General features: G+C 41.9%; 1 protein-coding gene across 1 annotated transcript in view; it reads left to right on the top strand.

Annotated features, from left to right (window-relative positions):
• LOC108673746 overlaps window positions 1-15,329 on the top strand; it is a 39,134-nt gene extending 23,805 nt beyond the window's left edge. Inside the window, exons 3-6 of the mRNA XM_018161619.2 lie at window positions 10,410-10,582; window positions 11,302-11,422; window positions 12,439-12,585; window positions 13,226-15,329. Coding sequence (XP_018017108.1) covers window positions 10,410-10,582; window positions 11,302-11,422; window positions 12,439-12,585; window positions 13,226-14,758 — 1,974 coding nt within the window. The 3' untranslated portion in view covers window positions 14,759-15,329. The remainder of the gene's footprint in view (window positions 1-10,409; window positions 10,583-11,301; window positions 11,423-12,438; window positions 12,586-13,225) is intronic.
• Window positions 15,330-15,460: the final 131 nt, after the last annotated feature.

Genomic DNA, 15,460 nt, shown 5'->3' with positions numbered 1-15,460 from the left:
TCTTTATTTATCTTGCCTCAACTGAAAACCGAGTCACGATTGCAAACTTGCAACAGGGTCCTAATTTGATGCTAATGCACATACACTCCTACAGTTTCTAAGTTATTTGAAAAACATTATATATGTATATGTTTCTTACTATGGGATTAATAACTTTGGTTCATGATCCCTGATTATTTTAAAATAGCTTCCAATGCAGACTAATTTTTAAACCATCAAGTTACGATCATTCCGCTTATAATGGGAGGCTCAGGAATTTCTAACCTCAATATAAACCAAATTCTTAGGCTATTTACGTTGGCAGGTTTAGATTAAGAGTTGACATCAATTTTAATGCCAAGTTTTACAGTCTGTCCGTAAAAAAATACATCGTATTCTAAAATTTGTTTTCTCTTTAAATCATCAACTTGCATAGCTTTTTGACGTCTGATAATGCGATTTATTTAAGTGTCCTGACCATCAAGTTTTTATTGATCGTTGAGGTAACTGGACTTGAATTTACCGTGAGAAGCTCTCGGTTAGTGGAACTGTACTAGAAAAACTTGACAAGATCTCAGCCTCAATATCCAAAAATGTGACTACCGCTCTAGTTTGAACCGATCCCTCAGCTCTGCGACAGCAACTCGAACCTTAGCGAAAAAATGGACACTAAACTGGACAACCTAGCAGCCATCCTGCCTCCTGTCAGCCATCCTGCCTCCTGTCAGCCATCCTGCCTCCTGTCAGCCATCCTGCCACCTGTCAGCCATCCTTCCTCCTGTTCTGTCAGCCATCCTGCCTCCTGTCAGCCATCCTGCCTCCTGCCAGCCATCCTGCCTCCTGTCAGCCATCCTGCCTCCTGTCAGCCATCCTGCCTCATGGCTAACCTGCCTGCGTTCAAACGATCTTATAAATTATTATAATTAAAATTATTATCTTTCTACGATGCTGTTATCGTGGCGTCAGGTACAAACGAACTTCGAGGGCACGTCACACATAAGTTTAATAGCAAGCGAAAAATAAATAGACACGAGAATGGATGAGAACGGATAAAAATGATGAAGCACGTGATTAGTAGGCTCTACGAAATAGTTCCGTCTGTAGGCGTCGACGAAACACTTGCAACGAAGAAACCGTTCCATAGTAAATAAAAAAAAAATGCTGGCGAAAGATTGTAAAACTTTTCCAGGTTCTGGAAAGACGTGTAGATAGACGTGTAGAATTGTCGTTGCATTCTATGCAATAATAGAATGAAGAAATTTCATAATTTTGAAATATTTATATATAAATCGAAAACCATTAAATTTAAATATTTAAAAAACCATTAACCACCCGTGTTTGATATATTTAAATATGTATATATATATACTTGAATATCATCAGTTACGAAAAAATAGGTTAAATAATGAAGGCTATGTCTAGAGGAGGTGTCTGGGGGCCTCGATTATGCAGACCGGTAGCCCAGCGTCGCTGTTATAGACCCGCCACGCTGGTCTGGCGGCGGGGCGCCGCCAGACCAGGAGGGGGGCGATAGCACCCCCCTCGGGTGTGCAGGAGTGAGGGGTGGAGGGGTGGCATCGCTCCACAGCTAATGTGTAATCATTACATTATTTGTTTAATAGAATTAATAAATAAATAATTAACAGAATTAATAGAATTTAACACGGCAAGTTTATGTTTAATTTTGGCTTCGTCTTGTGTTGCTGCATTGAAAGCACCGAGACGATCTTAAACTGGAGCAAGTTTTGCTACCTGGAGTCTGTCACGGAGCAGCATTGTTGCTTCAAACCTTAAATTCCTGTCAAGAAATGAAGCAGAAAGCTCGCTTCATTCAATGCTGCCTTCACACTACCTGGTCTGTGCAGTCACATGTGGAAGTTTAGGCCTGTTTAATCTTGTTTTATATATATTTGTTTTCGATATTTTGCTTTTAATCACTAATAGTTGATGAAAATAAGAATTAGATTTAAATTAATTAAATTTGAAAGATTCCGTGCAGGGTTTAGAAATTTCGTTAGATACCGTATCTGTAAGTATAAACCGACGTTTAATTAAGAATTGCATCAATTTATTTGTGAAAATTTTATATTTTTGGTATTATGTTTGAAATCTCAACGACCATCTCTTCGTCGTATTCAATGGCCACCAAAAACCTGGTCATAAAATTTAAAATTCGTAAATCAAGGCTGTTGTCCTTAAATTTTCCTGAAATTACATACTAAAAAGTCAAGTTATTTGAATGTTTTGTTGTATAAGGGAATAACGCTCATGGCAGCGACTAGCTATGCATGCTGTCAGAAGCTTATTTTTTCAGAAGACCTAATTGTAAATTACGAGACATTATCACGTGGCCATAGAATGACCGCTGCGATCGGCTCGCCATACTAGGCCAATTTTTTAACGAAATTTCGGTTATCTGCCCTACTCAAAACAAGCGAACTGACCGACCTCAATCCACGCTTTGGAAAAACTGGTGCTCAACTTAAGAACCGCTATTTGTATTCATACCTGTAACCTGCTCGATATTCATGATGGTGTGACGGTACAATACACGCTATGCTGGTAGTATGCTACCAACTCGATTTTTACGGTTATAACTTATTCTTGGTGCAACATGTGTTGGCACTCTCAAGTTTTTACTCTGTTTTGAGTATATTTGGTTACAAGCTCAGAATGACTGATTAGCAATTTCTTGTTGCGTTTTTTTTAAATGTGGCGTATGATAATTTTATTTTCATTTATAAGATTAAACTTCTGATTTTCCTGTGACATTCTATTGGATTTATGCGACGCTTCGAACAAATGGTATTCATAACCGAGCCTATTGCCAGGCCTCAAATTTTCAAGATATTCGATGAATGTACGTAAAATAATTTAACGTAAGGTCGTGCATTAAAATCGTGCAATGAAATAAGAAGCGCAACTGAAGACGACAGAATCAATCTCCTGATCTACAAAAAATGCAAGAAAATTGAGAAACGATGCCGTGAAAAATGATACATAGAAAAAAAACAGCTTCACATGTCGTTAATAATTTTATTTCTGCTGTAGAGACTGATGTAGACTTCGTCATATCGTCATGCGGTGCCCCAAGCCTGCACCAGCATCGTCATGCGGTGCCCCAAGCCTGCACCAGCATCGTCATGCGGTGCCCCAAGCCTGCACCAGCATCATAATGCGGTGCCCCAAGCCTGCACCAGCATCGTCATGCGGTGCTCCAAGCCTGCACCAGCATCATAATGCGGTGCTCCAAGCCTGCACCAGCATCATAATGCGGTGCCCCAAGCCTGCACCAGCATCGTCATGCGGTGCTCCAAGCCTGCACCAGCATCATCATGCGGTGCCCCAAGCCTGCACCAGCATCGCCATGCCGTGGCCTATTCTTGCAGCGTTTCAATTAAAATGTAGAATAGTTTACATATTTGAATTGTGTGCTACTGAAATAAAATTTCTCTTAATGACCTTATCTTTGGACTTCCAAGTCCGACCGAAAGTCCAAATCGCTGAATCTGAAAATAAAAATTAAGCATTTTAGTAAGGTATTGTGTGCTGTCCAACAAGAAGCGCGATTAAAAAAATAACAGCTCCTGTGGTGATCGCATTTCCATCGAAGCCGGAAATCAAATGACGGAAAATCTAGAAAATTACGATTGTCCTCGTTATTTTGGCTGCATTACCCTCAGAATCGCTGCTAAATAAGTTATAACGAAGACGGACAAACACTTTTTATAACTTAAGACGACCAGCACAACTGATTTTCTATTAATGGAACTCAGTTTTTATTGATTACGAGAACAATTATAGTCTTCAAACAGTCTCATCGTATTTCCATGTCTCGTTTAAATCATTTAATCACAATTTGCACCGTCAAAATCAATTTAATAGTATCTGTCTCGATGATATAAATATTGTTTATATACTCTAAAAAAGAGTCGATCATTTAATTTACTGAGTTCTCTTGGAGATTTGAATTTGGAGTTACAAGTAGCGCGAACCGGTAGCCGACAAACCAGTTCATCTAACCCAGCCGCCGAAATTGCATTGCTGCCAAGCGTCTTTTTTCCCCGAGTGCTTGCAGCACAAGTCATGTAAATTCAAACGCACAAAACAACTGGTCGACAAACCCGTAAGTTTTTTTAGTACTCGCCTTGAGGCGGTACTATGCACCTTGCTGGTCCCCACCCTGCGCTGGGGGTGGGGTAACCCGACCCCCAATATCGTTGGTCATGCACACCTGTTCTGATATTTATTGTTTCTTGTGTTATTTGGAGATTGGCAAACAAACCTCATGATGGAAATGAGGTCTTTTCGTTTTAATGGTTTCAAAAAGTTTAGGTAATCAACCGTGATTTGATTGACACATGAGATTATTTTCAAATTTAAATTATTTTGTCAATATTAAAAGATTTGGCTACCCGCTACTGTGTGTGATTTGGCTGTGAGTTAAATTATTGCACGGACGAAAGTGGAAGGAAAGTTGTAAGAAAGGAAGTATGAGTTCAGTGTCACAGTGAATTTTTCAACGCTTCTCATCTTCGGTTGTTTGAGCTGATAACAATTACTTACAGTCGGCCACCTATGCGCCACCGATACACCACCTATGCGTTGTACAACGCCTCTGTCCCCCAGCGGGAGTGAAGGATGGGGGAGTCACCCTCCAATCCAGGCTCCTTCGTTCAGCCCGCTTGCTTTATTTAAGTTTATTGTTTTTTCTCATCTTTCGATGCCGCTTTTTATCGTTCTTATCAGGAGCACCTGTTGCTGCTGCCTGCAGTTGCGTACGCTGCTGCATCAATGTCGGCATTGTACAAGCGCGCGGAATGTTTCATAAGAAACTGGAAGCAAAACCCCGGAAATATTATTATGGCGAACTGCTTCCATGCCAGGACAATCTTTTGAGAACTGCATAAATGTATAAAAATTTGTCGAGTACTGGGACGAGTACTTGGGGTTCAATGCACGCATTATTGCTCAATTATGTGAAGAACAAACGTAAATCATTATCGGCTACGAGTAAGAGGTTCAATGCACGCATTATCATTCGATCGTCTTAAGAACGAATAAAAATCATTATTGGCTACGAGTAAGAGGTTCAATGCACGCATTATCATTCGATCGTCTTAAGAACGAACATAAATCATTATCGGCTACGAGTAAGGGGTTCAATGCACGCATTATTATGTGATCAATATTTTGGCCCCCAATTACGTCGCTGCTTACTTGTTTGTCGTCGCCTTAATAAGGTTGCACCGTAAGGGTTCCGCCGTCTTAATAAGGTTGCTCCTTAAGGGTTCCGTCGCCTTAATAAGGAAGCTCCTTAACTGAGCGAATGTTTGCGTCTGTGGCAGCCAGACTAGCCCTGCGAGAGGATGGGTGTGATGTACATTCCAGGACGAGGATGCTGATATAAAGAAAATAGTTTTCGTAGAGAATAATCTATAGTTGCTCAATTGACTTGAACTCAAATTTGTTTAATTTAAGTGAGACTTGAGTATAATTGCCGTAATGGACTGGATCTCGTTGAAAAAATCCTATTCATAAGAATATACTTAAAAAGCGTAGATTTTGGAAGACAAACTTTTGTACAGGGAAGACTAAAGTGTGAAGATAAAGTGTCAAATTCAGTGTCTAAATCGGTACTTTTAATCTCCTTAATGTGATGTTGTGCAATATACAACGACGCCAGCTAACCTTGAAGCTGACCTCTCTGTTAAAGGTCACGCTACATCCCTCAAGTGCAGGTCTGCTATTTTCAAAAATCACGAATAAAGCGAACGAATTGGTGTAACAGTCGACCTCCGTGACCTCAGGGCGGTGAGGTGACGCCCCACGCCGCCCTCCATGTACCAGGGCGCCCTTTGCTGTTTCATGGTGTCTAGTGGTGTCTTATGGCGCCCTTTGGGGTTTCATGGTGTCTAGTGGTGTCAGTGGTGTCTTATGGCGCCCTTTGGTGTTTGGCATTTGATGTTACAAGACGCCTTTCGATGCTTCAAGATGCCTTTTGATGTTCCAAGATGCCTTTTGATGTTCCAACACGCCTTTTGATTTTTAAAGCGCGCTTTGGTTTGTTCCGTTTGGCCCCTTAAATTAAGCGTCCGGCGGAGTTATCTTACCACCGCGGGTAACGTAACTCGTTAGTTTTCCAGTTTTTCTACTAAAGACAAGAAGCTCTAAATCTTTGACTATATTGACCTGCACACGCTATTCACGTTGCATATTTTCTTGACGAGTTTACAATGCAGAGGTCAGGCACTGCTGAAAACCGTCTCGCATTAGGAGTGGTCGCATTTTGATGGAATAGATGCAGGTGTCATTACTATTGCGTTTGCTGTGTATTGAGGGAATATATGCAAAAGTCATTACTATTGTATTTGGTATGATTTGATGGAATATATCTATGTGTTCATACAATTGCATTAGTAGTGATTTAGAATAGATGCAGTGCAGGTAGGTGTTCACGCTTCTACTACGTGAGCCCTGTTTACGGTTTCGCTTCTCGATCCTACCTGTAGCATAGGTTAAGCCTGAACTACCCATGCGGATGAATTACTAGTCTAGCTCGCAGTGTTGTTAATAGCAGAATTTAAGTATTAATCTACAATGATAGTTAACATTTCCTCTTGTTTGCAATGTTATTCCTACCTGGAATGTGAAATTCAGCGAGGAGCAAAGGGTCAAAGGCCGCACACAGCAGCCAAGCGCAGCGGCGGAAGTCGAGGCCTGGATAACCTGATGCTCAGTGGCTGCTGCTGCTGCTGTTGCTGCTGCTGCTGTTGTTGCTGCTGTGGCAGAGGCATCTGCTGTTGTTTTTGCTGCTACTGTGGCAGAGGCATCTGCTGTTCTTGCTGCTGCTGTGGCAGAGGTTGCCGCTGTTGTGGATGCTACCGCCGCTGGTGCTGCTGCTGTCCACGTCGCTTCTGTTACTGATGCTGCTGCTACTGTTACTGCTGATGCTCATGTCGCTCTTGCTGCTGATGTAGCTGATGTTGTTGATCCTGTTGCTGTCCAAGCTTTTTCTGCTGCTATTGTTTATTTTTGTGATTGTTGCTGTGTTTGGAGGTGATATTGGCGCTGTTGGTGTTGGCGCTCAAAAAAAAATATCAATAACATATACTTGATGTCAGTAGCATATAATTTTTGTGGCAATTTATTTCCATATGTTGCTGTTTCTGGCTTCATTATTCTCGTTTTGCTTCATTATTTGTTGCTGCCGTAACTTTTTTCTGCTCGCCGACGTTATTGCATTTGCTTTTGATGTGCTGTATGTGTAAAACTGGCGTCGGTGCACCTATGGATGCAGCTCATTGCTTGCGTTTCGTTGCTTCTGCCATTTAATAATAAAAGAACATTCTGGCTATTGTTGTGGCGTCTCCTTGGCATACTTATCTAATTATTGCCAACGTAACTCACTTTTCCATAATAATTTATAATAATCTTTATGGAAATTCCAGACATAACTTGGTTATTGGTTATGTCTGTTGCAAATTGTAAATTCATGCTTCCTCATCTCTACTCGATTTGGGTTCGTTTGTATCGATGAGGCGATATTATTGATGTCTCCCGTAATAATACTGCTACCTTGAATGTAACTACTCTATATCGTCCGGTATTTAGTAGCCATTGATACGGCGGCCAAAATTTTCCCATTGTCGGCCGACAACTGAAAGTTTGGGGTCAATCCTCCCAGTTGCCGCAGGATTGCGGATTGCCGGTGTGACTTTGCTGTTCTCGAGGGCTCGTGGAGAGGGTTTTCTCTTCATGCCCTCGACTGTATTTTCTTTTGTTGTGAAAATGAGTTGCCGTTTCCAGCATTGGAAACTTTTTTGTTTGATGCTTAGCAGATGAGGCGCTATTGAAAGAATTATCTAAGAATTTTCTTCAATTAATTTTTCAAGCGTGAATGAATGAATTCCATCATCTACATGTCAATATCAACTCGAAATAAGACATGGTCCTTGAATATCTATTAAATTAACTGTTTGTCATTTGGATTACTATCTGGTTCCGGCTTTCATAATCTGGTCGTCCTCTCTACACCGCAAAGCTCGTGGAAGCATTTTTTTTTTTTGTATCAGTGATAATCATAAGTTGTCTTGTTGATCTATCAAAAAAACCGCTGTCTAAATTTGGACAGCGGTCGAAATTTCAAAAAGTACGCCTACTCAGTTACGGAGACTTCAACGCTGCAGTGCAAGCGATCTTCGCTTCTGTATTGCTCACCGTCATCCAATTAAGTGCAAGTTGAGAAAAAATTAGAGTATTCTCTCAATTCAACAATTTTTTGGACGGTGTAACTGCAACCTCAGCAAACTTCGTTGTTAAGATTAAGTTTTCAGCTTTATCGAGCTGCTTGCTGGTCTGACAACTGTTAAAATTGAAATTTATTTGTAACACTCATCCAGTGCATGACTGAATTTTAACTTTATCAAGTTTACTCTACGCAAATTCCGAAATGTACAAAGTTTTCGTTCCATTAAGTTCCTCAACACTTCTTAATGTTTTATGCTACCATTTTATTATCACTATATTCATCAGTCCATAATTATTGCTGAAATTTTATTATATTCTTTTTAAAAACCATTTGTTGGGCACTACAAGTATTTCGAAAGGTTGCATTCCAAATAGATAGTTCATCTATACGGTTAAATTTATTTAAAAAGCTCAATTTTTATTTCACTCCAGACAATTAACGTCAAAGAAACGTTGATCACGAGTTGATTTCGTTGAAACAACATTAAATCAACGTTATTTCAACGTTTGATACCTAGTTGGTTTAGAACCATTTGATCATTATTGTATCTCTACAAATAAATGATCATCAGCTATAGAAATGGTGTCAATTATCATGCAAATTATTGCGAGATATTCGCTACCGTGTTTAGCTTTGTTGGTTTGTTGCCGCGAGCGTGAAAGCCATCGATCGTCTACGCTTCCTGCGCCTGACACAAAAACCCCAACAGGAAACCGGATGGTTACTCCTCCTACTGCGGGGCGCATTACAACTCGAGGAGGATTAAAATCATTAATGAAGCTCGTTTTGATTATATTCTAACTAATAAGAAGAATATAAAGTTAAGATTTCCACATATTACATCATTAATGAAGCTCGTTTTGATTATATTCTAACCAATAAGAAGAATATAAAGTTAGGATTAACACATTTTGTTCTATTTGTTCCCGGTTTAGGTACAGGTCGAGGAAGTACGTACTTTCTAATAAGCTAGGACCAAATACTTATCAATATTCGGATACTTTTGATGAATAATTCCTTCGTAAAGTTAAGATTTACACATATTGTTCCACTTATTCCTGTTTTAGGTAAAGGTCGAGGAAGTATATACAAATAAATCAGGACCAAATACCTAATCAAGATTCGGATATGTTTGATGAATAATTCCTTCAGATGTTGACTGAATATTTACACAAGGAACTTCTAATATATAAAATATCGCTTGCCGTCCTATGTAGTCATTATTCGCTTTGGGGTACACAATCATATAAAATAATAAAGAACGTGATAAAAAATGACGAAACGGTTCCTAAAGAATGACCATCTAAACTAATCCCAGGCGACAAAGGTGGTTACTAATAATGTTAAATAAGAACTTGAGAATTATTAACAGTCACCAAGCTAAACACTTACAAATTAGCCCTAACATAGTCAGTCGTGCACGACCGATGAAAACATGTCACTGAAAACAAACATTACCAAAATACCAAATGCTACTGATTCAAAATTTGAATGAATTGAAAACCACTAGTCATTACTGGAGAAAACTGAGTTACAGTCAAATTGATACTGATTCAAATTATTACAATCACGGGTTTCAACATCGAATCAAATTTGTAACAATGAATTTGGAAATTGTTGTAAAACACATTAGAAACTTAGCACAATCAAAAGCTATAACTCTAAGCGGTCTTTGGATTTATAAACGAGCCAAGGGCAAGTGAAGCGTTCACTCCTGGTATTGTGGGCGCATGCAATTGTTTATTGATACACTTGTTCAATCGAGGTTTTACTGGTGTAACTAGTCGCAGACCACCAAGAAGTGACCAGTATAGCTGGTGGCAGACGACCATATATATGGTGTAAGTAGTGCACCTGGTTACAAACTAAATGAGTAACCAGTGTAACTGGTTACAGAATAAATGAGTAATAAGTCTCCTGTTTACAGAATAAATGAGTAATAAGTGTTTTGGTTATAGAATAAATGAGTAATAGGGGTCCTGGTTACAGATCAAATGAGTAACAAGTGTCCTGGCCGCAGGTTAAATGAGAAATAAGTGTCCTGGTTACAGAATTAATGAGTAATAAGTGTCCTGGTTACAGACTAATGGAGTAACCAGCTAGTGTAACTTCTTACAGACTAAATGAGTAATATGTGTCATGGTTGCAGACTAATTGAGTAAACGTGTCCATGTTACAGACGACCATCCGCGTGTTCGCCAAGTGCCTGCGTTCAGACATCGAGTACAAGACGGTGAGCGTGGGCCCCCGCACCACGTGTGGCGAGCTCGTCGCCTCGCTGCTGTCCAAGTACAGGATGAAGCATCGCGACCCTAACCTCTTCTACCTCACCATGGAGGTCACGGTCAAGAGGTGAGGTACTTATAAATATCGAGGGTCATGGTCAAGAGGTGAGGTACTTATTAATGAGGGTTGCGGTTAAGAGGTGAGGTACTTATTAATGAGGGTCACCGTCAAGAGGTGAGGTACTTATTAATGAGGGTAACGGTCAAGAGGTGAGGTACTTATTAATGACAATAACGGTCAAGAGGTGAGCGAGAGACACGCGTGAGCCGCTCGCTTCATCCACTCTCTTGTAAACTAAACGAATTTCGCGTAATCCGTTGTAAATATAGGATGTACGGTCACATTTTTATGTAAATGTCCATTCTTTTGTATACATTTCATTTGTGTGGCTATGGTATGCTTGACAACATCGTCCCTTGTCACCACCCTCCCTTAAATGACATCTTCCCGTATCACCACCCTATCTTAACTGACGTCGTCCCTTGTCACCACCCTCCCTAGACTGACATCGTCCCTCGTCACCACCCTCCCTAGACTGACATCGTCCCTTGTCACCACCCTCTCTTGACTGACATCGTCCCTTGTCACCACCCTCTCTTGACTGACATCGTCCCTTGTCACCACCCTCTCTTGACTGACATCGTCCCTTGTCACCACCCTCTCTTGACTGACATCGTCCCNCCGGGGGTTGGTTACTGACACGACACGGTACCGGGGTTTGGCGTATTTTTGGCGCTACAGTCGCAGTACAAAGTGACGTAAACTTATTAACTGTACATCTGACCATTACAGTCGCAGTATAAGAGCCTGCTGGTGTCATACCGCACGCGGGCGGAGGAGGTCGTACAGCTCATGCTCAACTGCTGCGGCCGCAGCGACGCTCGCTGCTTCTACGCTCTGCACCAGGTGCGGCCTGCTCTACGCACGCTCTACGCATCCTGTGTACACATTCTGCACAGGCTCTACACATACTCTACACACGCTCTACACATCCTTTGTACACGTTCTGCACAGGCTCTACACATACTCTACACATCCTTTGTACACGTTCTGCACACTCTCTACACACGCTCTACACATCCTTTGTACACGTTCTGCACACTCTCTACACACGCTCTATACACGCTCTACACACGCTCTACACATCCTTTGTACACGTTCTGCACAGGCTCTACACATCCTTTGTACACCTTCTGCACAGGCTCTACACATCCTTTGTACACGCTCTATACACGCTCTACACATCCTTTGTACACGTTCTGCACAGGCTCTACGCATACTCTACAGGCTCTCTGCACACGCACTACACAACCCCCACGCGCTCTGCAGACCCCACTCACTCTACACACACCCTATACGAGCTCTACACACACCACACCCGCTTTACACACACCACACCCGCTTTACACACACCACACCCGCTCTACACACACCCTACGCGCTCTACACACACCCTACGCGCTCTACACACACCCTACGCGCTCTACACACACCCTATACGCGCTTTACACACACCACACCCGCTCTACACACACCACACGCGTGGTGTGCGCAATTGAATTCAATTTACCGGGCGCAATTGAATTCAAATCTTCGTATCCGATTTATATTTATCTGTCTGTCTTGTCAGAGCCAATGTATTATATATTATAATAATATACTATTATTATTGTAGAGATCTTAGCTTAGTATTCAGCTATGAGCTGAACATTCTTCGTTTAATTAAAGTAATTGTGTTAATTGTGAGATCTTTATTGAACCTCGGCACGAAAGATCATTACAATTATGCATATATTATATTATAATATATACCTACATATATTATAATATATGCATATATTATATTATAATATATGCATATATGCATATATATATGCATATTATATTATAATATATATGCCTAATACCTTCACCCCCTACAGGTGTGCCGGTCGCCCTCCTACAGCGACGTGCGTCTGAGCCCCGACGAGCGGCCGCTGGAGGTGAAGGCGACGTGGCCGCTCGACCGCCGCGACGACTACGTCTTCGTCCTGCGACGTAACATGAGTGACGTGTTGTCGCTTAGGAAGGTGAGGGAACATGAGTGACGTGTTGTCGCTTAGGAAGGTGAGGGAACATGAGTGACGTATTGTCGCTTAGGAAGGTGAGGAACATGAGTGACGTGTTGTTGCTTAGGAAGGTGAGTGAACATGAGTGACGTGTTGTCGCTTAGGAAGGTGAGGGAACATGAGTGACGTGTTGTCGCTTAGGAAGGTGAGGGAACATGAGTGACGTGTTGTTGCTTAGGAAGGTGAGTGAACATGAGTGACGTGTTGTTGCTTAGGAAGGTGAGTGAACATGAGTGACGTGTAGTGTCTTACGAAGGTGAGTGAACGTGAGTGACGTGTTGTTGCTCAGAAATGCGAGTGACTAACGCCAATTGGTCATAAACGATGAAATACAACATGAAGCGTTTCGTTTCAGTTTGTATTTTTAATCCCGCAGTTCTGCAATCTTTGAAGACTATCCAAGTTTCGTTGAATGAAATAACAAAACGCAAGCCTGATTTGCATTATTTTTCGTTTCTATTTTAATTCAGCTTCTAAAGCCTCTAGGCTCAATCTACAAGAAATGCACCGAGAGATTTAAATTTTGGTCAGATTTTTCAAATGAATAAAAATGAGCGTGTCACTGCTCGCGCATTTTCATAGCAACGCATTTATCCTTCAGTTGTCCGACATTACGAGCGCCCCAGTCGAGCCCCTACATGCATCGCATCAAGGTGCCTCAGCCCCCAAGCCCGATGCTCCGCGGCGGAGTCAGAGTCTGGGGCGGCAGCGGCCCCGACTTCAGAGCGTACCAATCCCACCTCCAAGGAGCAGGAAAAACATCAGTCACTTCCAGCAGAGTTTACTGGATAGCAGCCTTTTGGATGGGGCACCGGGGGAGTATTCTGCCTTACACCAAGAAACTGTGGGACTTTCCACGGCACAAGTAGTAACGAACGACGCTCTAATGAGATCAACTTCTCATTATTACAACTCGCAAAGAAACGCTGTGGGAGAATCTTCGACTCAGTTTCATAGAAGCATTATGACTCGCAACACTATTAATTACAATGTACATGATGTCCATTTCGGTCGTCCCCCAGATGCGGTAAATTTACCTAACAATGACGCTACGGTCATCGACTGTACGTTCGCCACGCCCGTAATGAAGCAAATCGGAAGTGCCGCATCGAGACCGAGACGATCCTTGAGTGCCAGCAGACTTCCTTTGGATCCTCGACTCACGGTGGCACCAAGTATAGATTTATATGACCTGCCTTCTTCACAGAGTGAACGACAATCGCGGTCACCGAAAACAATTACGTGGATTGAAAAAACCTGGACCACTACGGGCTGCCAGACTATCCTATCATGTACCTCTAAGCCTATTGAACGGGAAGATATTTATTCCAAATCAATACGTGACCTGACGCCTCCTCGGGAGAGACCATCGAGGAGGAAACATGTCAATTTTGCCGATGAACTTCAATACGAAGTGCCCTCACCCACCACGGAGGGCGAGAAAAATTTATCGAAAATCTGCCCTCCGGCGATTCCTCCTCCACCAGAATCTGACATTTCCTCAGAATCCTCATCTCCTCCACCACCACCCAGCGTTCCTCCTCCACCTTTAACACCTCCGATGAGGTCTCATAAAAGAGTTACCCTCAACGATGAGGTATGCGTGGACCCACCGCCAACTCCAGGTACCTCACCCTCACCGTCAACTCCAGAGCAGGTTAGGGTTATCAAACCATGCATCAAATATCCCAAGACCCAACAGAGGTCTTCGTCCGCACCATCGTCTCCATCACTAAGAAAAGTAACGCTCTCCACTCCATTAATTCCTAACAATACCGAACACTCCAAGATGTACGCCACACAGAAGCTCGTCCGAGAGAATTTAACCGAAAAGATTTTGGCGAAACGGAACCTGCAGCGGCGAATTTCACCTTCTCCGTCGTCCGTTATTAGCACACCTGACGCACAAGTGAACCCTGAACAGAACCTTGCCCGGAAAAGCTCAAATGAGCAGAATAAAGAAGATGAACTTTCGGGCGCTCCCCCGCCAGTCCCGCCTCCTCCTGCCCCCAATAATCAACGACCTCCTGATGAACAGGAAGGCAACAGCGAAGACTCCGCTGAGCAGGAGCGTCGTCTCAGGCACTCGTCTGGGACGTGCGAGCGCAACTGCAAGGACTGTTTTTACATTTAAGTCTGTACATTATGTAAATTTCTTTACACAGAACCATGATAAACAAACACTGAACTCGATATTTTGGTTATTTTTTATATATAGCTTACGATAAAGCATTTATTACGGTTATTTCGTCATGGCATCACGTAAGGAAGTTTACCAGAAATTGTAAAAGTTCTGTAAATACAGAGATTACTTAACTTCTTTATCTGTTGATATTTCATTGTAAATGTTTCGTCGCTGTTATCTCAGAGTTGAGGGAAGAGCGTTGCATTTTTGAGCTACGAATATTATCAATTCATTGTTTAATTCTTTGGCTTAATGCCTGCGCCTTCGCTACAGATTATAGAATTAAAGATTTTGCCACCATCTACTTATAAAGGTTATAAGTTTTGTTGGCCATGATTTGGCATTCCAGATCCCAATCGCTGATTGGCGGCCTAGCAATTATTGCTTCGTTACGATGTACATATTCCGTGCTGACTTACTCTGCGTAGAATTTAAGCATGTACGATGTTTCCCCACAACATTCCCCGACCAAAGCGTATTGTGTAACACAAGTTTTATTGATGAATAAATTGCAATTCTGCTTCTCTGTTAATACCCTATCCATTGAGCAATTTTAGAAGAAACGCGAGATTGTTTTTACTTGGCCAAGTTACTGCTTAGTCTGTTAGTGATTATTGCGTCAAGTCTTCAGCCCAGATGGTTCTCGTTGAC

This window comes from Hyalella azteca, unplaced genomic scaffold (genome assembly GCF_000764305.2).
Source record: "Hyalella azteca isolate HAZT.00-mixed unplaced genomic scaffold, Hazt_2.0.2 contig14042, whole genome shotgun sequence".
Classification (NCBI taxonomy): Eukaryota; Metazoa; Arthropoda; class Malacostraca; order Amphipoda; family Hyalellidae; genus Hyalella; species Hyalella azteca.
Note: the sequence above shows the minus strand (reverse complement) of the source record. Positions and strands in the feature narration are given on the sequence as shown.